Raw genomic sequence first — 23,375 nt, forward strand, 5'->3', positions numbered from 1 at the left:
GAAGAATCTTCATTTTGCCCATATAATTTGTATTTTTTCATTTTTTATTTATTTATATTTTTTCTTTTTTTATTTTTTATTATTTTCTTTTCCTCCCCCCCCTTTTTTTTTCCTTTTTTTCTTCTTTTCTTTCTTTTTTCTTTTTTTCATTTTCAATTTTTTATTTATATACTTTTTCATTTTTTCTACCTTTAATTATTTTTTATTTTCCATTTATTTTAATTATTTATTATTTTTTATTTTTTGCTTTATATACTGTACTACATGCATACCTGTACAATTTCATGTAATTAATGTATAGATGTAATCTTTGCATTCAATAGCTCTCTTATGTGTATTATATAATTGAAGTTGTGATCATGACATGTATGTACTACTAGCTGTACTCTTTCCTCCCTGTTCAGATATATTCTCTCTTCTATGAGACTGTGTGATATATACCTTCTTATCATGATTCGGCCATTGTGCAGTGATCTTTACGAGCCTATTTGCTTCTATAGCAATGTCTATTTTCTATTTTTATCCCCCTTCTGGCTGGGTGGCTGACGCATGCGCCGTTTGCCTGGTTTTCCTTGCTCTCCCGGGCGTGTCTCTATGGCGACGGGGACGCCGGGTTTGATTTACCCGGCGTTCTGTGTGGCCATGACGTGTCCGTGAGGCGGGACTTCCGGTCGGCCGGCGACGGATGCGTCTGATTGTCTGCCCAATCAGCTGGGGGATGAAGGCCTATTTTAATGGCACCCCCGTTGTTTCCGGTCACGCCCCCTAATGAAGGTACACTCCGAAATGCGCATCGGGCGCATTCCCTCCGCAGTCCTCTTTATCTAGGTAATGTTATTATTGTATGATTGCCTGTTTCAATCAGTGGTTAGTACCCTTAAAATGATGGCTGCATGCTGCTTTATATCGTCATGCTGTAAGTGTAGTGTGTGAATCCTTTTGATCTTCAGCAACTAGTATCAATGCAATGCATGCCCCTGTTGGTGCTGGTCTATACCACTACTCCTGGAAAGGCACATTAACCCTAATGTGAGAATACACATATACATTGTATATCTTATCTACTCTCTATAATTAGTCATTGTGGTCCTTGTGCTTTTCCGTTGCGGTGTGGTTTTTCACCAACATGGACACATGCTTACATGGTGTATTCTATACGATACAATTCTCTCTACATTGAGAGGTGAAATATTGTTATCCATGGTTTCCTCTTATATATACACTAGGTTTTCTAGTCTATTTCTTTATTATATCTTATATTAAGAGTTACCCTGGTGCACCATCTCTGTGAGCATGCGCTTTTGATCTGTGGGTCATTATTCCCTGGTTGTATATGACAATATACTATTTTTTGTATTTAACTGGTACATAGTTACCATTGTTGTACTGTCTGCGGTGATGTATACCGTTTCTCTCTCCCCCATCACCCCTCTGCATGTTCTTTATCACAATATAAAAATAAAAATGAGTTGAACCGATGATCGCCTCTCTCTTGCGTCCTTGTTTTAATATATTCTGTAGGTAGTAATTAACACTTACCTTTATGCAATAGCTGCAGATGCTGTATAACATGAAAACAGCTAGAGTGCTTCGAAGTAAGCTATAAAAGGATGACCCAAACCCAGCAGTTGCTGCAATACAAAGGATACAATCAATCTACTTTGTGTTCAGTAAGTGAAAAAAATATTAAAAGGAACTTGTCACCTACTCAACTGTGGGGCGGTTGAATATTTCAGTCCAATGGGCATTGCTGGTTCCGGGTCTGGCGCCTCTTCTATCTTTGCGATCGCTGTCCTCCATGTTTCAAGTGGCTGACACGTCCTTAATCTTTCACACCGTGCCCTCCATTGTGCCCCTTTGGACGTACACTTTGCACTGACCTGCTGAGGGCAGAGTAAAGTATTGCAGTGCGCATACGTGGGCATTCTTTGACCTTTCCTCACATTTGCGCATTACAGTACTTTGCTCTGCCCTCAGCAAAGAGAAGTGCACGTGCGCAGGAGCAAATCAAAGGGCACTGTGTGGATGACGTAGGACATGTCATTCACACAAAGCAGGAAAGAGGATGTGGATCACACAAGATGAAGGAAGCACCAGATCAAGATCAGCAACGCCCATCGCACCCGAACGGATTGGACTGCACCACAGGTGAGTAGGTGACAGGCTCCTTTTAAGTACAATTTTACATCTACATCGAGATCTTTAAAAAAAAATAATGCAGCAAAAGTACAGATCCATGATATCTCTTTGGAATAGAGCACAAACAGGATTTAAAGTTTTAATGAACTGTATAAATAATTACAGCATCTCAAACAGACAACTGTATCAATTGTAATAAAGTAGAGTAACAACAGTACACAGATGTATGAAAGATACAGTATGTGAACAAAATTATTGAAGCATATCTGTTATTTAGAGACTATCTCTACCAATAGACCAATTTACCACTTTACAACATTTGACACACTGATATGTCATATTTTGCGGTGCCTTCCCACAAATGGATGTACCGGTACACCATCACAATCAGCTCCTATGTCCACACGATCACCGCCGGGAGCTTGGCGTAAGTGATATCAGATCGTCATGATGACATCTTAGTTTAAAGCTATGCTGACCTGTTAGAGCATGCCAGTAGCATGGTCTAAAAGGCTTCTGTAACACTGACAGGAATAATGTTCTGTATGTCAATGCTTGTGTATTGCAATACATTATACCAGAGGTTCACTTCTGCCCTAGTCTTGTAGCAACCTGATGTTTCTCTTCCATTTCAACTGAAGATAGATGCCTCAGAAATTGGAGCAGGAGCTGTTTTGTCTCAAAGAGATCCTATAACTTCCAAACTGAAGCCTTGCGTCTTCTTCTCTCGGAAATTTTCTCCATCTGAACGAAACTATGTGTGGGTAATCGGGAATTACTGGCTATGAAGTGGGCTTTGAAGAATGGAGACATTAGTTGGAAGGGGCTAGACATCAAACTGTGGTGCTTACTGATCATAAGAATCTGACCTACCTTGAATCTGCCAAGAGACTGAATCCTACGCAGGCCAGGTGGGCTCTATTTTTTACGCATTTCGATTTTGTGGTCTCTTTTCTACCGGGCACCAAGAATATTAAAGCAGATGCCGTTTCTAGATGTTTCATTGCTGACTCTCTTGATGTTGCTGAGCCATCTACCATTCTGAATGAAGGTGTGGTCCTCTCCGCCATTTCGCCCGATTTGAGGTTAGCACTTGAGAGATTTCAGGGGTACAAACCTGAGAGATGTCCTGTGGAGAAACTGAATGTTCCTGATCAATGGAGAAGTAGAGTTATGTCCGAGATTGATTGATCCGCCTTGGCTAGTCATCCTGGGATTTTTGGCACTAGGGATCTAGTGAGTAGGTCTTTTTGGTGGCCTTCTTTATTTCGGGATGTCAGGAGTTTTGTGCAATCTTGTGGGGTTTTGTTTTTAGATCCAAGCCTTGTTGTTCACATTCTAGTGGGTTGTTATTGCCATTGCCTGTACCTAATAGACCTTGGACACATATCACTATGGATTTTATTTTGGATCTTCCTGTCTCTCAGAGGATGACGGTTATTTGGGGTATTTGTAATAGATTTTCTAAGATGGTCCATTTGGTACCAATGCCTAAGTTGCCGTCTTCATCAGAGTTGGTACCCTTGTTTTTTCAACAGGTGGTTCGTTTACATGGTATTCCTGATAATATTGTGTCACACAGAGGAGTTCAGTTTGTGTCCAGATTTTGGAGAGCATTTTGTTCTAAATTACGAATTGGGCTGTCTTTCTCTTTTGCATTTCACTCTCAGACCAATGGCCAGACTAAGAGAGCAAATCAGACCTTGGAAAGCTATTTGAGGTGTTTTGTATCTGCGGATCAGGATGACTGGGTTTCGTTTTTGCTATTGGCAGAGTTTGCTCTCAATAGTAGGGCTAGTTCTGCTACTTTGATGTCTCCATTTTTCTTCAATTTTGGGTTTCATCCCAGGTTTTGTTCAGGGCAGGTTGAGGCTTTGGCCTGTTCGGGAGTTGATTCTGTGGTGGAAAGAATGCAGCAGATTTGGGGTCAGGTAGTGGACAAATTGTTTCAGTCCCAGGAGAATGCCCAAAGGTTTGCCAATTGGCGTAGGACTGTTGATCCCTGGTTTAAAGTGGGGGACATGGTTTGGTTGTCCTCCAAAAATATTCCTATGAGAGTTTTGTCTCCTAAATTTAAGCCAAGATTTATTGAGCCTTATAAGATTTCGGAGATTATTAATCCCGTATCTTTTCATTTGGATCTTACTGAGTCTTTTAAAATTCACAATGTTTTTCATAAGTCTTTGTTGAAGAAATATGTGGAACCAGCAGTTCCCACAGCGGCTCCTCCTGATCCTGTGTTGGTAGATGGGTATCTAGAGCATGAAGTAGAGAAAATTTTGGATTCCCACCTTAATAGACGTAAGCTTTAGTACCTTGTTAAGGGAAAGGGTAATGGTCAAAAAGACAATTACTGGGTTTTTGATTCTGACATTCACACTGACAGATTAGTTTGTGTCTTTCATCATGCCCATCATGACAGACCCGGTGGCTCTGGTGAGGGTTTGGTGACTCCTCCTCAAGGGGGGTACTGTTGTGAATGTAATCCGAGTGGGTGCTGGTGTGGAGCTCCCTCTGGTGGCCAGGAATGGTAATGAAACTGAGTCTGAATCTGTGACTCAAACAGGTGATGGCATTAATTAGGAATTCAGGAAGTCCTATTGCAGATCAGCCTAGTTTATTTAGGAGAGCTGTATTTTCCTGGCGGCCGTCGGTGATAAATGTTACCTGCTGCTCCTGAAGATGGCTGGGAGGTTTCCCTTCAGTTTCTCCCATTTATTCTGTGCCTGAATCTAATCCAGATTAGATTACTAGTTTCTGTGCTTAATTGCTGAATTGCACTTAAGGGTGTTTCTGCTTATTCCATTTTGTTCTGCGTTTTGGTTTCTTGTTTGTGAGGATCTGTCTCTCTGCTTTTTGTGAGCAGGGCAGTTTCTCCAGCAAGAAAGGGAGCTTGTTCACTGTTCATGTTTGGATTATTTGCACTTTAGAATATTATTTGTTCTGTGATTTTGTTTCTTCCCATTATATCTGCAGTTCTGTTTAAAGTGTCTGGCACAAGAGTACCTGATATAGTAGGGGAGAGACTGTGTGGTCTCAGATCTTTTTTTTATCAGGAGTTTGGTATTTTTTGCAGGGTTTTTTGCTGGCCGCAATCAAATATCTTTCCGGTCCTGTTGTATCTAGTAAATTGGGCCTCACCTTTGCTAATCTATCGTTTCTATCTGTGTATTGTGTTTTCTTACATCACCGTAGTTGCATGTTGGGTGCTTGCTATTTTTTGGGGACTGCTCCGAGGCAAGTTAGGATTCCTCATTTCTATCTTTGAGGTGTAGCAAGTTTCTCCAGCAGTGATGAGGTGTCTAGGTGTGTTAGAAACATCCCACTGCTACTTCTAGTGTTGTCCGAGAGATAGGCCATTGCGGGCAGCTTAGTTTCCAACTACTCTTCTGGTTTTGTTTTTTCCTGATTAATGGGATTTTGTGATCGTCCACGGTTACCAGTTCATAACAGAAGGGATAACAAAATACATGAGAATATAATAGGGAGAAAAAGGGAAAAAGGTTAGGGGAAAAAGGAAGGGATATTAAGAAACATCAGGATAATAAGTTCAACTGAGTATTCAACACCTGTTCATATTATTTAGAACAGAAATTTTTAAAATCAGATACATGAAAATAAAAGAAGATTTCTGGGAATATAATAATGTTCATAGTTTCAATTTGAGGAGACTTCAATATTGTAAGAATATGTCTTTCCTAATGGTCCATCTTAAGTTATATGTATAAAACAAATGATTCCTAATAGCAAAGGATAGTTTGAATATTTTATATGAAGAGGTTTTTCAGTTATTTCTAACAAGGTTGGTACCTTGATCTTTTCTATTTGGCTGCTATTTCAGACTTTGTAACTAAAAACATATGAGCACAAATAGACCTAACTTTAATAGGTAAAATATCAAAGTCTAGATATAAAAGGGCTACATGACGTAATCATGGAATAGTGAGGTTATAAAGATTATTTAAAAAAATAAATACTTCTATGCAAAGGGTTTTACATTTAGGGCAGTTCCACAATATATGGAGTCAGTTACCTTTAAGGGTGCTTTACACGCTGCGACATTGCTAACGATATATCGTCGGGGTCACGGTGTTTGTGACGCACATCCGGCGTCGTTAGCGACATCGCAGCGTGTGACAGCTAGGAGCGACGATCAACGATCGCAAAAACGGCAAAAATCATTGATCGTTGACACATCGCTCCTAATCATAATGTTGTTGGTGTTTCATTCCGCAGGTTGTTCGTCGTTCCTGCAGCACCACACATCGCTGTGTGTGACACCGCAGGAACGACAAACATCATCCTACCTGCGTCCACCAAAAAGGAGGAAGGAAGGAGGTGGGCGGCATGTTCCGGCCGCTCATCTCCTCCCCTCCTCTTCTATTTAGTGATGCCGCTGTGATGTCGAACGCACCTCCCCCTTGAAGGAGGGATTGTTCGGCGGCAACAGAGACGTCGCTGAACAGGTATGTGCGTGTGACCCTGCAGTAGCGATATTGTTCGCTACGGCAGCGATCACCACAGGTCACATGAACGACGGGGCGGGTGCTATCGCTCGCGACATCGCTAGCAATCGCTAGCGATGACGCAGCGTGTAAAGTACCCTTAAGACCCACAGTTCCTTCAACATTAATCTGATTGATCCAAAAATGCCTTATGTAATCTTACTGGAGTAAAATACCATCTAGACAATGTTTTGTGCTATAATTCGTGCATATTAGCTTTAAGAGAGGAAGAATATGCTATTTTAATAGCTATATACTATTACTTTGAAGAAAAGTTGGAATCTAATTCTTTTTCCCAGGTGGATGTAAATTTATGGTTATTAAATAATAAGTCTGCATTGTAAATAGAGTATATGTGTTTCGTATTCCATAATGAATTATTTACGAGTTTGCATAATAAGTAATAAGTAATAAGTTTGCATAAAAATGCATAGGAAAATTATATTTATTTCTAACATATTTTCTGATCGCTAGGAAACAGTATAGTTCTTCTGTTAAATCATCATTTTCCATTAAAAGTTGAAAATTGTAAAAACAATCCTTTTTGTTTTTCTTTATTATTTGAGAAAAGTTTTGGATCATGATTTTTTTTCAAAGTTTTATATGGAAACTTTGATATAGACAGTTTAAATGTAGAAATAGGGATGTTTTCTAACTTAACAATGGAAGAATCTTATCTAGATTATTTATATACAACTTTCCAAGCCGAATAATGAACCTAATGCAAGTCAATAGGAAACTCAAATAATTTTCTGGAGGACCTTGGAAGAAGGTCTGAGAGGGCTGTAAAAATACTGCAATGGATGGAAAAGTGCTGAAACTCGACGGAAAAAGCATGAGGAAAATTCCTGGGTGCATTTCTGATTCACAGCTGGTTTCTGGGAATAATGCTGTCAGAGTATTATGGGAATTAAAGCAGGAAAATTATACTTACAGCAGGGATCGTTCCAGGAGGTCCCACGACAATCCTGGCTTTGCTAGATCCTGAAGTCACAGTGCGAGGTGTGAAGGCCGGGGAGGACTGGTAGGCCCAGGAGGTGGAACCACTGGACCGAGCACCCCACCTGGAGGGCAGGGTACACGGTAGCTGGAGCACTAGCGTGGCAGGAACGGGAAGAACCAGGTCACCAGGGTCATGGAGTCCCATAGGACAGTACAGGAACAGGTGCAGGTATCAGGAAGCAAAGACAGGACCAGGTCACTAGGGTCAGAGCGTACTTTAAGGCAGTAATACAGGAAACAGGAACAAAAGGATCTGAGCACCTAGCTCACAAGACAAAGCAAGGAAACACAAGCGATGATCAGGCCCCGCCCACATGGAAAGGCCAGTCTTACATACCCAGCACAGCCTCAGGTCATTTCCTGTTGCAGCAGTGCTGGGCCTATAAGACCAGGTGAGTGGGCGCGGCCAGGTCCTATACAGAGGCGTTAGTCAGAGTCAGACTCCTGAGACCTGGAACAGGACTCAGGAGAGCAAGAGCGGGAGCGGCAGGTGTGACCGGTGGACGCATGGACTGGACTAGTGAGCAAGGAGCGGTGGTGCGATGGCGAGACTGGATCAGTGAGCACAGAGCAGTGCAATGCAGGTGCCACCGGATCAGTGGGTACAGAGCGGTGCCGGGATGGTGCGACCGGATCAGTGGGTACGGAGAGGTGCTGGGACACTGGAAGCGTGACACGCGGTCACATTAGAAAACGTGACCAATCATTGTGGCATCAGAGACACACTGACAGAGCAGCAGCTGTGAACGGTGATGTCACTTAGTTCACCTGAGGTCACAGCTGTCGATTCACACGGTACCTCCGCTGTGACCCTAGGTGAACTGACCTGAGGTGAACTCATAGAGCTCAGTGACCTCATCTCAGGTGAAGTTATTGAGCTCAATGCCAGTTTACCAGATTAGGCTATCTGCACACTTTCAATATTTGGTTGCAGACATTTCTGCACCAAATCTGTATCTCCTGGAAAAAATAATCTGAACCAATACCACATGCATTTTGATGCGTTTCTTGTTGTCAAGAACTATAGATTTGGTGCAGAAATGTCTGTAATCATATACTCAATGTGTGCATATTGCCCAATCTGGTAATCTGGCATTGATTTCAATGACTTCACCAGAGGTGAGGTCACCGAGTTCAATGAGTTCACCTCAGGTCAGTTTACTTGAGGTCTCAGCTGAGGTATCATGGGAACTGCCAGTTATGACCTCAGTTGAAGTCATTGAACGGATTACCGGATTAGGCTATATGTATGCGGTCAATATTTAGTTGCAGAGATTTCTGCACCAAATCTACTTCTCATGGCAAAAAAACTCACCGATACTGCATGTTCATACAACAACGTCACCTGCTGGCCTCTAATTGGCCAACGGCTGCCTTCTGTGCGCGGTGGCGAAAATAAAAAAATCTGAAGTAAAGCGCCTATGGCTGCTGCCCCCAGCATAGGGCCACAGTCATCAGGGGGCCTGCAGTCCGCAAGAAGCTCAGGAGCCACATACGGACCGTGGGCTGCGTGTTTGAGTCCCTTGAGTTAGAGAGAAGCATGTTATGTACTGCGTAAGCACACCTCACTCAGGACGTTGATTAAAGTTACAGAACACAAATTACTGGTGGTCGCATCCCGATCTATAAGACAAGCAGCAGCATCCGGTGATTTACCGAAAACTGCATGTGCGTCCCCCCAGGTCAGTCATTTCGGAACAGTTTAGGCTGTACATGCAGTTTTAGTTAAATCACCGACGACCCCAGCTTGTCTTATAGATCATAATGAGGCCACCTGGCCCTGCCATATGTGACAGAAAAAATGGCTCGGCGTGTCACTTCTCACACGCGTGTCATAGGTTAGCCATCACTGTGTTAGACAAACCATTGGCAGGTTGCAACTTACATTACAACCACTGGGTGGCCAGCCACAGACATATGCTGCATATATGTCTTTTGACAGAGCAATTATGAGAAATATGAGAAATCATGTTTTTTATTTAAAGTGGTTTAATTTTTTTTCCATGTTTTAATTTTATGTTTCCATAAATCTTAAATCATACTTAACTCAATAGTGAACATGGAAATAAACAACTTTGTACTATATTTTATTAGACAACTTTGCTTCTTTCTCTATCAAAATTGGTCATTATCAACATTCTCAATTCTGAGGTAAAATCTGTATTTAGTGAGGATTTCTCCATTACAAGAGATGTCAGTGGGTATTGATAAGATTCTATCTTATCATCCATCTTATTAAGTCTATTAACTACAAAAAACAAGGAGCTGAGCCTTCTAAACAATTATTAGGACACCAAGCTCATCTGAGCTGAAGCCCATTTAATCCACTACTCAGTGGTGGGAGTCAGACCCCTAACGATATGATTCTGATGGGCTATTACTCGTAACAGAAAACCCCTTACAACATGCTTTGACCAAAGGTAATTAAATATATGTAGGTAGTGTTTCTTTGGAGATGAATGCCAACATTACCTTTTAAATAGAGATGAGCGAACCAGTCGCGGTTCGGCTCGAGGTCGGTTCGCCGAACGGAGCTCCCGTTCGAGTTCGGTTCGTCGAACGTTCGACGAACCGAACTCGAACCAATAGGCTATAATGGGAGGCAATCACAAACACATAAAAATGCGTTATAAATGTACACAAACAGTTAATAAACATTGCCATAACACTTACCGGTCCCCGCGATCCCTCCTGCACTCTGTCTCCTGCCGCTATTCCATCCGATGATCGTTGAATCCTCCCGGTGACCGGCACTGCCAGCAGAGATGCAGGACCTATCGTGACGTCACGTGGCTATTATCTCATTGGCTACAGACTGGTCACATGACTATGACGCGTCATGTAGGACCTGCGAGTGCATCTCTCCGGTACACGGTGCACATTTGTGTATCGCCGTGTACCGGCGACATGCTCTAGCACACGGTCGACTCCCCGTTCCGTTAGGGACCGGCTGACACAGCCGGTCATTAACGGAGATCACCGTTGCGATAGCAACGCAGTTAGCGGTGACGTCACCGCTAACCGCGGCTCCGAGAGCACCGTTGCTATGGTAACGCGTCTGTCAGCGTTACCGCTGTTACCGCTGACAGCCAGCAGCACTGAGCTCCCACGGAGTGAAGGCTGCACGCTGCTTCCCGATTGTAGTGAGGATTGTAGTGAGGATGAGGTGCCCCAGCTCATCAAGTGATGAGCTGGGGCACCTCATCCTCACTACAATCCTCACTACTACTACACTAGTGAGGATTGTAGTGAGGATGAGGTGCCCCAGCTCATCAAGTGATGAGCTGGGGCACCTCATCCTCACTACAATCCTCACTAGTACTACACTAGTGAGGATTGTAGTGAGGATGAGGTGCCCCAGCTCATCAAGTGACGAGCTGGGGCACCTCATCCTCACTACAATCGTCACTACTACTACACTAGTGAGGATTGTAGTGAGGATGAGGTGCCCCAGCTCATCAAGTGATAAGCTGGGGCACCTCATCCTCACTACAATCCCCACTACTACTACTACACTAGTGAGGATTGTAGTGAGGATGAGGTGCCCCAGCTCATCACTTGATGAGCTGGGGCACCTCATCCTCACTACAATCCTCACTACTACTACAGTAGTGAGGATTGTAGTGAGGATGAGGTGCCCCAGCTCATCAAGTGATGAGCTGGGGCACCTCATCCTCACTACAATCCCCACTACTACTACTACTACACTAGTGAGGATTGTAGTGAGGATGAGGTGCCCCAGCTCATCACTTGATGAGCTGGGGCACCTCATCCTCACTACAATCCTCACTACTACTACACTAGTGAGGATTGTAGTGAGGATGAGGTGCCCCAGCTCATCAAGTGATGAGCTGGGGCACCTCATCCTCACTACAATCCTCACTACAATCCTGAAGTGCAGTTTCTTCAAATTCATTTAAAGGCACTTGGAACACTGAAATTGCTGCTTATAATTTAAGCCTCTATTAAAAACCTTTTTGCTTATGGATTGAAAAAAACTCTCCAGGTATCTGAAAAAATCATATTGCAGTGATAGTTTCAATTGGCATTAAATATCATATGCCTTGAAGCATCACTTAATATACTATACTAGATTTAATAATTGCTCTACTACCGGCCGGGGTACTGCAACCAGACACCTGGTATCTGTTTGCTGCACTATCAATTACTTATTCTTTATTTTTACTTTTATTTTTATTTCTACCATATGTGGTTTATTCTTCTTTTTTCCTTGTTCCATTGTGTGAATTGTTTTGAATAAATTTGTGTCTAAAACAAGGATAGCAATAAAAAGTATAAAATATTAATAAAAAAACCTCTTATCAGCGCTGGTTTATTGGGGATTTATTGGGCTGACAGGGGGTAATAAAGATGGAGTCTCTAATGTGTCTGTGTATTTATTTCTATTAAAGTATTTTTTCTCTGTGTGGTGTCTTTTTTTTAACCCTTTATTGGAAATTCTTAATAGCCGGGTCAAACGTGCCTGACATTAAGAATCTCTGGCTTAATACTGGCTAGTAAAACAAAGCCAGTATTAACTCATGATTACCCAACAAGCCACCCGGCTCCAGGGCTGTTGGAAGAGTTGGATACAGCGCCAGATGATGGCGCTTCTATGAGAGCGCCATTTTCTGGGGCGGCTGCGGACTGAAATTCGCAGCAGAGGCGCCCAGAAACCTCGGGCTAACCTGTGCCGCGGATTCCAATCCCCAGCTGCCTAGTTGTACCTGGCTGGACACAAAAATGGGGCGAAGCCCACGTCATTTGTTTTTTAATTATTTCATGAAATAAGTGAAATAATTAAAAAAAACGGGCTTCCCTATATTTTTGGTTCCCAGCCGGGTACAAATAGGCAACTGGGGGTTGGAGGCAGCCCGTGGCTGCCTGCTGTACCTGGCTAGCATACAAAAATATGGCGAAGCCCAAGTCATTTTTTTGGTGGGCAAAAAACTTCTGCATACACTCCTGGATGGAGTATGCTGAGCCTTGTAGTTCTGCAGCTGCTGTCTGCTCTTCTCCATACAGACAGACAGCAGCTGCAGAACTATAAGGCTCAGCATACTCCATCCAGGACTGTATGCAGACGTTTTTTGCCCCCTGAAAAAATTATGTGGGCTTTGCCATATTTTTGTATGCTAGCCAGGTACAGCAGGCAGGTACGGCTGCCCCCAACCCCCAGTTGCCTATTTGTACCCGGCTGGGAACCAAAAATAAAGGGAAGCCCTTTTTTTATTATTTCATGAATTTCATGAAATAATTAGAAAACAAATGACGTAGGCTTCGCCCCATTTTTGTGTCCAGCCAGGTACAACTAGGCAGCTGGGGATTGGAATCCGCAGCACAGGTTGGCCTGAGCTTTCTGGGCCCCACTGCTGTGAATTGCAGTCTGCAGCCGCCTCAGAAAATTGCACTTTCATAGAAGCACCATCTTCTGGCGCTGTATCCAACTCTTCCAGCACCTGCCTGCTATACCTGGCTAGCATACAAAAATATGGCGAAGCTCACGTCCTTTTTTTGCAGTTTTTTGGCAAAAAAAATAAAAAATGCTTCCCTGGATTTTCCATTGCCAGTGAAGGTAACACCAAGCAGTGGGGGTTAGCAGCCAGTAGCTGCTTGGATTACCCTTAGCTAGCAATACAAAAAATGCAGCGGGAGCCCATATATATTTTTTTTAATTATTTATTTAAATAACTAAAAACAAAATGGGCTTCCCTGTATTTTGATTGCTGGACATCACAGTGCTGTAAAAATAAATCTTTTAAAAAATGACGTAGCGCTCCGCGGTATTTTTGATTCTCAGCGCAGATAAAGCAGACAGCTATGGGTTGCCACCCCCATCTGCCTGCCGTTACCTTGGTTGGCAATCAAAATACAGGGAAGCCCATTAATTTTTTCTATTTAAAAAATAGTTAAAAAAAAAAAATGACGTTGGGTCCCCCCATTTTTGATAGCCAGCTAGGGTAAAGCAGACGGCTGTAGCCTGAAAACCACAGCTGGCAGCTTTACCGTGGTTGGGGATCCAATGTGGAGGTCCCCTCGGGCTCTTTTTTATAATTATTTTATATATATTAATAATTACACAGTAAAAGTAGGGCCCGCCCCAAATTGGATCACCAGCCAAGGTAAAGCGGACAGCTGTGGTCTGGTATTCTCAGGGTGGGAAGGTCCACAGTTATTGGGCCTTCACAGCCTAAAAATTGCAGGCCGCAGGCACCCCAGACGTGGCGCATCCACTAGATGCGCCAATCCTGGCGCTTCACCCCAGCTCATCCCGTGCCCTGGTGCAGTGTCAAACGGGGTAATAAATCGGGTTGATACTAGCTGTAAAGTCACCTGAGATCAAGCCCAGCAGTTTGTGATGTCATGGTGTCTATTAGATACCCAACATCATAAACTGTCAGTACTAACAAAAAAAAAAAAATCGACAAAAGAAATTTATTTGAAAAAACAGTCCCCAAAACATTTCCTCTTTCACCAATTTATTGTAAGAAAAAAAATAAAGGGGTCCCACGACGACTCTGGACCGTCTAGAATATGGGGGGGAGACACTCAGGGAACGTATCCCCCATTTTCTAGGAGTGTGGACCCTTCATGTGAGGAGTGTGGGTGCAATGAATCTGCACTCACTCTCCCCGGGTCCACAGCAGCAGAGTCCATGTCGTAATGGTTGCTACCAAAGCTGCCCTGCTCATGAGGTAAGGGCATGCCTAATCAGGAGAAGTACTGTAGAGGAAGCTCTGCTCACTGGTATATAGGTGCTCAGAGGTAATAATAGATAAAATTAGTGAGTAACCTCGGCACTCTAAATCTCCCAGACTAAGTTAGTAAGTCACAACGGATAGTAATGCAAAATCACTCTTTATTGGTCCGTATTAAGAAAAAAAAAAATTTCATAAGCATATATGTTTTTGTCCAAAACAAGTTACAAATGACGTTTCGGCCTGAGCCTTCGTCAGATTGGACTTATCTGCATGTAATCATGAAAAATGACAATAATCAGTATCACATAAGAGTGAGAGAACAATAACATAAACTCGAACAATGTAGAGGTACAATTGGGATGCAGCAAAAAAAATTGCAACACAGCAAGAAATGAAACACATGATACAAATATCATAATACAGTACAAGGACAATATAGTAATGACAAATATGGGGTCAGAAAAGGCTTAGACAGCTCTGGTACGAAAGAGATGTCAATCATAAAGTAACATGTGCAGTAGGTGTAAAGCTACACTATGCATGGCAGAGCTAATGGGTAGACCGACCATAGAAAAAGAACAGAGAAAAAGTGGAGAAAAAGTGGAGAAAAAGTGGAGGAAAAAATGGAGAAAAAGTGTAGAAAAAATGTAGAAAAAGTGGAGAAAAAGTGTAGAAAAAGTGTAGAAAAAGTGTAGAAAAAGTGTAGAAAAAGTGGAGAAAAAATGTAGAAAAAGTGTAGAAAAAGTGTAGAAAAAGTGTAGAAAAAGTGTAGAAAAAGTGTAGAAAAAGTGTAGAAAAAGTGGAGAAAAAATGGAGAAAAAGTGGAGAAAAAGTGGAGAAGAAGTGGAGAAGTGGAGAAGAAGTGGAGAAGTGTTTGTTCATGCCAGATGGGAGATAAATATTTTTTTACCGGCGCTGTCATTTACTGTAACGTGATCATCGGTGTACGGTGTATACCTGTGATCACGTGAGCGGGGACCGGAAAAACCGTCCTGTATCATGATCTCCAGGGTCTCAGCTAGCCCTGAAACCCCGGAGATTTTCTGACGCCGGGGGGCGTTATTCACTTATTTCTGCCTGCTGTTTATAAACGGCAGATCAGAATAAGGCTACATTAACACGACCGATCCATTTTTGCGGTCTGCAAAAAACAGTCCGTTTTTTTTCACGGGTGCATCCGTGTGGCATCCATTTCCGTTCCGTAGACGGTCCGTATGTCATCTGTTTGTCATCCGTGTGCCTTCCGTTTTTTTTGTGTACTGCAAAAAAACTGAAGGAGGGTAAATGCATAAATTTACCCAGGATCCATAGCTTCATCCTACATGAGGCGGTCACATGTTCACTCCAGTGCCATTTTCTACTGCTTTTCACAGCGTAGAGCGCTCTGGTGATTTTCTTGTGCTTGTGCACTTCATATCAGTCTTTTCTGTCATTATAATGGCAGAAAGACACATAATGTCCCACTCTCCTGCATTTTGTAATTTTGCACCCTTTGGTGCCTTTCATGTGGCACTAAGGGGTGCTTAGCTTTGTATTTAGCCAAAAAAATGAAAAAAAAAAATGACGTAGGGTTCCCCCTAGTTTTGTAGCCAGCTAGGGTAAGGCAGACGGCTGCAGCCTGCAGACCACAGCTGGCAACCTCACCTTGGCTGGTAATCCAAAACTGAGGGCACCCCACGCTGTTATTTTAAATTAAATAAATAATTAAAAAAAAAAAACACGTAGGGGTCCCCCCAAAATTGGATCACCAGCCAAGGTAAAGCAGAGAGCTGGGGTCTGATATTCTCAGACTAGGGAGGTCCATGGTTATTGGACTCTCCCCAGCCTAAAAATAGCAGGCCGCAGCCGCCCCAGAAGTGGCGCATCCATTAGATGCGCCAATCCTGGTGCTTCGCCCCAGCTCATCCCGCGCCCTGGTGCGGTGGCAAACGGGGTAATATATGGGGTTAATACCAGATGTGTAATGTCACCTGGCATCAAGCCCTGGGGTTTGTGAGGTCAGGCGTCTATCAGATACCCGACATCACTAACCCTGTCAGTAATAAAAAAAAATAGACGACAAACACATTTTTATTTGAAAAAACACTCCCCAAAACATTCCCTCTTTAACCAATTTATTAGAAAGAAAAACAAATCCAGGTCTGGTGTAATCCAAGGGGTTGCCATGACGATCCACACTGTCCCAGTCAATGAAGAGCAAAATGTTCCCCATTGGCTGGGAGAGCAGTGCAGTGACCTGAGCTAACATCAATGGGTCAGCCCATGTCACTGCAGGGGATGACAAGTGCTGCTGTCAGCGAGGTACATTACCTGCGCTGATCTCCAGCACACTGACAGCACCTGTCACTGAGTTCAATGACCGCCGCCTTCACAGCCAAGTATCGCGAGAGGCCCGTGACGTCACCGCTAGTCAGTCTCGGGTCGGAATCGAGAGAAGGTGATGTGACAAGCGGCGGCCATGGAGGACAGTGACAGCGCTGAGGTCGGGATGGCGGGACTTCATCACCGCAGGTAAGCCGAGCAGGGCCATGTGTGCAGAGTGTGTGTGCGTACATGCCGCGGGCAGGAGGGGGCGGAGCGAGCTGAGCGGGGAAGTGTGGGCTTCCTGCACATAACTAGGATAAACATCGGGTTACTAACCAAAGCGCTTTGCTTGGATACCTGATGTTTATCTTGGTTACCAGCTTGTGGCAGGCTGCCAGCGATGGCTCCTGCACACTGTAGCTGTAAAAAGCCCTGCTTTTTGCTGCTAGAACCGTTCTCGAACGTATCTAGAACTATCGAGCTTTTAGCAAAAAGCTCGAGTTCTAGTTCGATCTAGAACAGCCCCCAAAATCACTTGAACCGCGAACTGGAGAACCGCGAACCGCGCTCAACTCTACTTTTAAACGCAAAACTGTTCATTATTCAAAAATATTTTTAAAGGAACACCCATTGATCAGATGTACTTTTGATGTTGTTACTTATGTGCACTGCTTAGATACCAGTGTTGTGTATGGAATTTAATTGAGATCGTCATTTAATCTATCATTATACAAATTATAAATAGACACTAAAGTCAACTAATATATAAACAGTATTATACACTTACCAGTACCACCGTACACGAGGATATCAATCTGCTCCAGGAAGTATACACAAAATGTATTCACTTGAGGAAAAAGGCCCAAAAGTGATATGATGGGAAAACAACTTACAAACACTGTGGAAAAAAACAATAACACAAAGTAAATACCAGCTTTTTCATTGTTTCCTGTCTTCAATACATTTTTTATCTGCATTTTTTATCTGCACAAGGTTTTCTGTATCTGAACAGAGCCAGAACATGAGTAGTCAGGTATCACAATGGTAGTCATTTGTGGATCCTTTACTGATCAACTTGAGATTTATCCTGATGGACTGAGAATAAAAAAGTACAGCAAAACTAGAGCAAAGGATGTGAACATAAGTTTGTGATGGTACAAAACTAAGTGGAGAGAGAAAAATGGACAACTATAAATATGATTTATCTGTCATTTGTGACAAAATATACATTTTAGACTAAGTAAGGGGATACTGATTAAAAATTGGAACATCTTTTACAATTAAGAAATACAAACAAGAGCAGGGACCATATTAAAAAAATACCAAAAAACTACTCCCATAAATTCAAAAGATACCAACCACAGAGGAAAAGGGGAAATGTAGTGAAGGACATAGTCGAGAAAATAATACACAGAATTATTTCCAGCTTTGCTAGGTTAATTTGGTGACAAGTGCTCCGATTTTTTGACTGCTATGTATGTACTGATACCTGGAGCACTTCTCCCAGGGACCTTCAATGCCATCTAGTGTTCCTGGATGGTATTGAAGGTCTCAATCACTTATTTGTGCTTGCTGGAACTCTTAGATTTATATTAATGAATTGTTTTATGATTTTTCATTTGGGCTGTATTCTTGACCATGGGGTTCACTGATTGGTGTTTTTCTTAGGATTCCCGGTTAACCTGGTTCTTTGCTCTATTACATTATCTTTGGTAATTTATTAATTTATTTACCCCTCTTGCTAAATAAATTGTATTTAATTAAAAAATTTCTACTTTTGCAAAGAGTTTTTTTCTGTGTATTATTTTCTCGACTATGGCCTTCACTACATTTCCCCTTTTCCTCTGTGGTTGGTATATTACAATTATATATAATCACCACAGGTAATGTTTTTTTACATATTGCTGTGAACATTAGTAAAAACATCAACATGTATTTAATCATACAGCCCTCTGTATTGAATGCATTTTTAACATCGTCTTCTTACATCCGGTAAATTCTTGCTAGTTGTCAGAAATAATAAAGCAATCAAATATAAAAAGATAAATAGCACAGGTAGATATCCTGCAGGTCAATAATGTCCAAAACCTCCTACATATTATAAACGTTTACCCTTTAGTGCCTTTTATGTGGCACTAAAGAGTGTTTAGCCTTTTTTAACCCAATAAATAAATAAATAATGCAAAAATATGATGTGGTGCTTTTCATATATTTTAATAACCAGCAAAGGTCAGCTGCAGGCTGATGTTATTAGGCTGCGAAAGTCCATGGTTTTTGAGTCCTTCCCAGCCTAAAAATACCAGTCAACAGCCTCTCCAGAAGTGATGCATCACATAAGATGCACCAATGCTAGAGCTTCACTTTTTTTTTACAATTGCCCTGGTGCGTTGGCAATCGGCGTAATGGTAGCTGGGGTTGTTGTCAGCTGTGAAGTGTCAGCTGACATCAAGCCCTGGTTTAAGTAATGGAGAGGCGTCTATTAGACAACTCCATTACTCACCCAGTAAGTAAAAAGAAAGAACACACAAAAATTGTTAATTTGAAAAAAACAAAATAAAACACTCTCCAACTCTTTCTTTCCCCGCTTCACCAATGTATTTTAAAAAATGCAGGTCTGGCATACTAAAGGGAATCTGATGTAGTACAGAGAATTCTATGTAGTCCACAAATGGAAACCTGAAAGATATACAAAGAGAGAAATAAAAACAAGAGACTATCCCTCATTCACCAATTTATTAGAAAGCAAAGTTTCCAGGTCCAACGTAGTCCAGCGGTTCCCACAACATTTCTTGTTTAAGGAGATCAAAGGCTATAGAGCCTCATAACGAGGCTTCAATGGCTTTTGCAGCAGCCAGTCCCCGCTCAAGCTGCACTCCACAAGACCCGGTGATGGTGACGAGTGGTGACGTCACGAACATCAAAGCTTCTAACTGTCATAAGTGGTGACATTCCTGACGTCACTGCTCATTATAGTGATGAGCGGTGACACTTCCTATGTAACCGGTCATCACATATGCCAGGTCTTGCAAAGTGCACCGTGCGCGGGGACTGGCTGCTGCCCAATCCTATGGAGTCCCATTTTGAGTCTTCATAGCCTTTGATCTCCGTAATCGAGGAATATTGTGGAAACCACTGGAACTGGGAACTTTGCTTTCTAAGAAATTGGGGAACAAAGGATAGTCTCTTGTTTTTTCTGCGGTCATTTTATGTCTTTCAGGTTTCCATTTGTGAACTATGTCAGATTTCATGGATTATGTCGGACCTGCATTTTTTTTAAATAAGTTGGTGAACCAGTGAAAGAGTGGGGGACTGTTTTTTCATATAATCAATTTTTATATGTGTTTTTTTTTCTTTTATGTACTGGGTTAGTAATGGGGATGTCAGATAGATACCTCTCCATTACTACCACCAGGGCTTGATGCAAGTTGACACTACACAGCTGACACTAACCCCAACTACCATTACCCTAACTGCCACCCCACTAGAGCAATCGGGAAGTTCAGAAGCAAAGTGCCAGAATTGACGCATCTAATGTGATGCAACAATTCTGGAGCACTTACGGGCTGTTATTTTTAGGCTGGTAGGGCCCACTAGTTTGTCCCAGCCTGAAAATATCAGCTTGCAGCTCTTTGCTTTACCTTTGCTGGTCAAAAATAGGGGCACCTCACATTGTCTATTTAATTTTTATTGAGCCACATGAAAGACCCTAAAAGGTGCAAGTTTATAATAAATAGTGTGGTTGCGACATTATACATCTGCAGAATATCTTTCTATTTTATCTATTCTTTCAAATCTATCTATTCCTTCTAACTAATATCTTTCTGTCATCTATCTATTTATCTATCTATCTGTAGCTTTATATTATTATTGTTTTGCCTTTCTGATGTGTGCATAAAAATCGGTGACCACAAGCATGGTCGGTGTGCCATCCAATCTTTTTCTCTCACCCATTGAATTGCATTGGTGAGTCTTGGCCGGTATATGTGGCCATACACACACAGCATGTTGCAATTTTTTCCTCAGCCCTATTGCAGCTGAGGAAAAACTCACAGATGACAACTGCCTCAATGAATAACATTGGTGTGAGCGCAATGCAATGTTTTCTTGCCTTGCAGTGGCCGTTTTTAAATGCAGAAGTGAGTGAAACCTTAAATTTATAAAACTAATGAAAATCTCAAACATGCAAACTCACAGAGGTCAATAGCTTCGACCTTTCTAGGCACGGACCCCATAGAAATACTAAAATGTTTGTGTGGCATTTATCACTAAGACATTAGCTGTATTTCTGTGAGTTATAGGGTATGCTCACACTAGCGTATATTCTCTCTCATTTGAGTTATACAAATGACACTTGGCTTAACCTTTGATCCGAATGTGAGCAAAGTGAAATTTTACTGTGATCCGATTCTCTCACATGCCAAAATCATTGAACAGTTATGGAGAAGACAGAGAACTTAATTTCTCCATCTTCTCAATTTTCTGTGTTGGTGTAATTGGACTGCACTCGGATGACATCTGAGTACAGTCTGATTGTTTTGCACTCATAAACTTGAAAAGGTGCATGCCATCCGATATATGCTGCCAATCACAGCACACCATCATTTTTTTTCTTATTCCGAATCAGCATGAGAAAAAAATACTGGTCGGCACTGCCCTATAGTATAACATTGAAGTGAGTGCTATCCGATAAAACATTGGATGGCACTAATTCGAGTTATAAGCTACTTACCCACTAGAGTAAGCGTATCCATAAAGTGAGGCCAACATAAATCAAATTAGTTTGTGGCTGTGTTTACAATGCAGTTTTTAATACTTACCTAGCGTTTTTGTTATGTAGCGGTCCATAACTACCAATGGGTTTACCAGGGCACTTCAGTCCTGTCACATCTCTACCAGAGTCTGCAGCTCTTATTTCTGCTCAGGCCATCAGGCGCCGCTGCATTCCCATGGTGGGCAGTAGTGGTGATAGAGGCGGAGTCAGTTCCAGTAGATCTGGTGAGCGCAGTCTCCACCCATCCAATGAGCTTGGTAGGCCTGGGACTTGCAGTACCAGTGGCTGACTGTGGTGGTGTGTGCCTTCCAGGTGAAGTTATCAGCTTCCAGCTCCAGCCTATGGGAAGGCACCACACCCTTCTTATATCTTCCGTGGTCTGCTGCTCCCTGCCAGATAAAGTCTAGGTATTCCTGCTTGTTTCTAGTTCACACCCTGCTCTGTATTTTGATCTCTGTGTTTTAACCTCTGCCTGCTCTCTGACGACTCTCTTGCCTGCCATTTTGTACTTCGCTGCTATCTCTGGTTTTACCTTAGCCTGATTTCCTGACTACGCTCTTGCCTGCTGATTTGTTTCTTTTTGTACCTCCTGGTTTGACCCTGCCCAACGACTACTCTGGTCTGGATTGCAGCCGTCCATAGGCAGTGACCTTCTGGACCCTGTAATAATTCCAGATCCCTGTACAGGAGTTAAAGGGTTTCAGGGGTTCTCAGGATCCTGCTATGTGGGCGGCTAGCAAATGTTACATTATTTCTGACCCTTTAGGAAGACACAAAAAAATGGATTCACTCCAAACAGTGGCGAATCAGGTGCAAAACCTGTCTGGCTTTGTGCAAGGATTTGTAGAGCAGGTGAAACATCTTGCATCTGCCAGGTCAAAGCCCCTGCAGCACCTATCCCATTTTGTCTTCAAGGGAACAACTCACATTTTGGTGTCTTTTGAGGAGAGCCTGGATGTCGGGGAGCTTTCTGCCCAAGACAATCACCACCACAGCAATGTCAGCAACTGAGTGAGTCTGAGGATACTCATTCAGGCGCCAAGGTGCGCCCTGCTGACCCTGTAAGGTCCATGTTACCTGAAGGTTTGTCTCACCAAAGAAACTCCATGCGGCTGCAGGTCTTTGTTGATTGTGGCTCTGCAGCCAATTTCATAGACTCTGGTGTAGCAAAGGATCTGGGATTGCCTTTGCTGAGACTAAACTTCCCTATTAAAATCTCCACCATTGATTGTATGCCTCTCACTCAGGGTGTAGCTAAGTATGTAACTCAGGAAGTTTCCATGCTTGTTGGAGCTTTGCATTCTGAATTTGTGTCATTTTTTGCTCTTGAGAACTTGTCAGCAGGTGGTATTGGACATGCTATGGCTGTGCAAGCATAATCCCGTCACAGACTGGCAACAGGGTGATATAGTCACTGGAGCCCTGAGTGTCAGGAGAGATGCAAGTCTTTCCCTGCGAACCTGTCTAAAGTTGAACCTGTCTTCGTAACTCATGCATTTAGGAATTTTGCTGATGCCTTTTCTGTGTCTGAATCTGAAAAATTACCTCCACACAGAGCTTATGATTTTCCCATAGATTTGGTACCCAATTCCCGACTCCCCAAGGGAAGAAATATATAATATTTCTGGTCCAGAGCATCAGGCCATGAAAGATTATATAGCAGACAGTCTGCAGAAAGGGTTTATCAGGCGGTCCATGTCATGAGTCGGCGCCGGATTCTTTTTCGTTGAAAAAAAGGATGGTGGTCTCAGACCTTGGCCTATCATGTCGTCACAGGGTATTGTGCAATCTGCCCTTCTGAATGATATCCATCTCCTCCTTGGTTACGGGTCCCTAACCTTTGGTGTTGCTAAGAACAAGCTAATGAAAAACCCTAGGAACACTCTGCACCACACCCACCAGACACACCAGTGGACAGCCTGAAGGAATATTGCTGGCCTCTTGGGGGGGTTG

General features: G+C 42.6%; 1 protein-coding gene across 1 annotated transcript in view; it reads right to left on the bottom strand.

The window, feature by feature from the left end:
* The window catches only part of PCNX2 (pecanex 2), a 1,407,555-nt gene that overhangs the window by 797,618 nt on the left and 586,562 nt on the right, over nt 1–23,375 (bottom strand). The window contains exons 13-14 of the mRNA XM_075339694.1: nt 17,439–17,549; nt 1,540–1,631 (exon numbers count right to left, since the gene is read on the bottom strand). Of these exons, the coding sequence (XP_075195809.1) occupies nt 1,540–1,631; nt 17,439–17,549 (203 nt within the window). The remainder of the gene's footprint in view (nt 1–1,539; nt 1,632–17,438; nt 17,550–23,375) is intronic.

Source organism: Anomaloglossus baeobatrachus, chromosome 3 (assembly GCF_048569485.1).
Source record: "Anomaloglossus baeobatrachus isolate aAnoBae1 chromosome 3, aAnoBae1.hap1, whole genome shotgun sequence".
In the NCBI taxonomy this organism is placed as follows: domain Eukaryota; kingdom Metazoa; phylum Chordata; class Amphibia; order Anura; family Aromobatidae; genus Anomaloglossus; species Anomaloglossus baeobatrachus.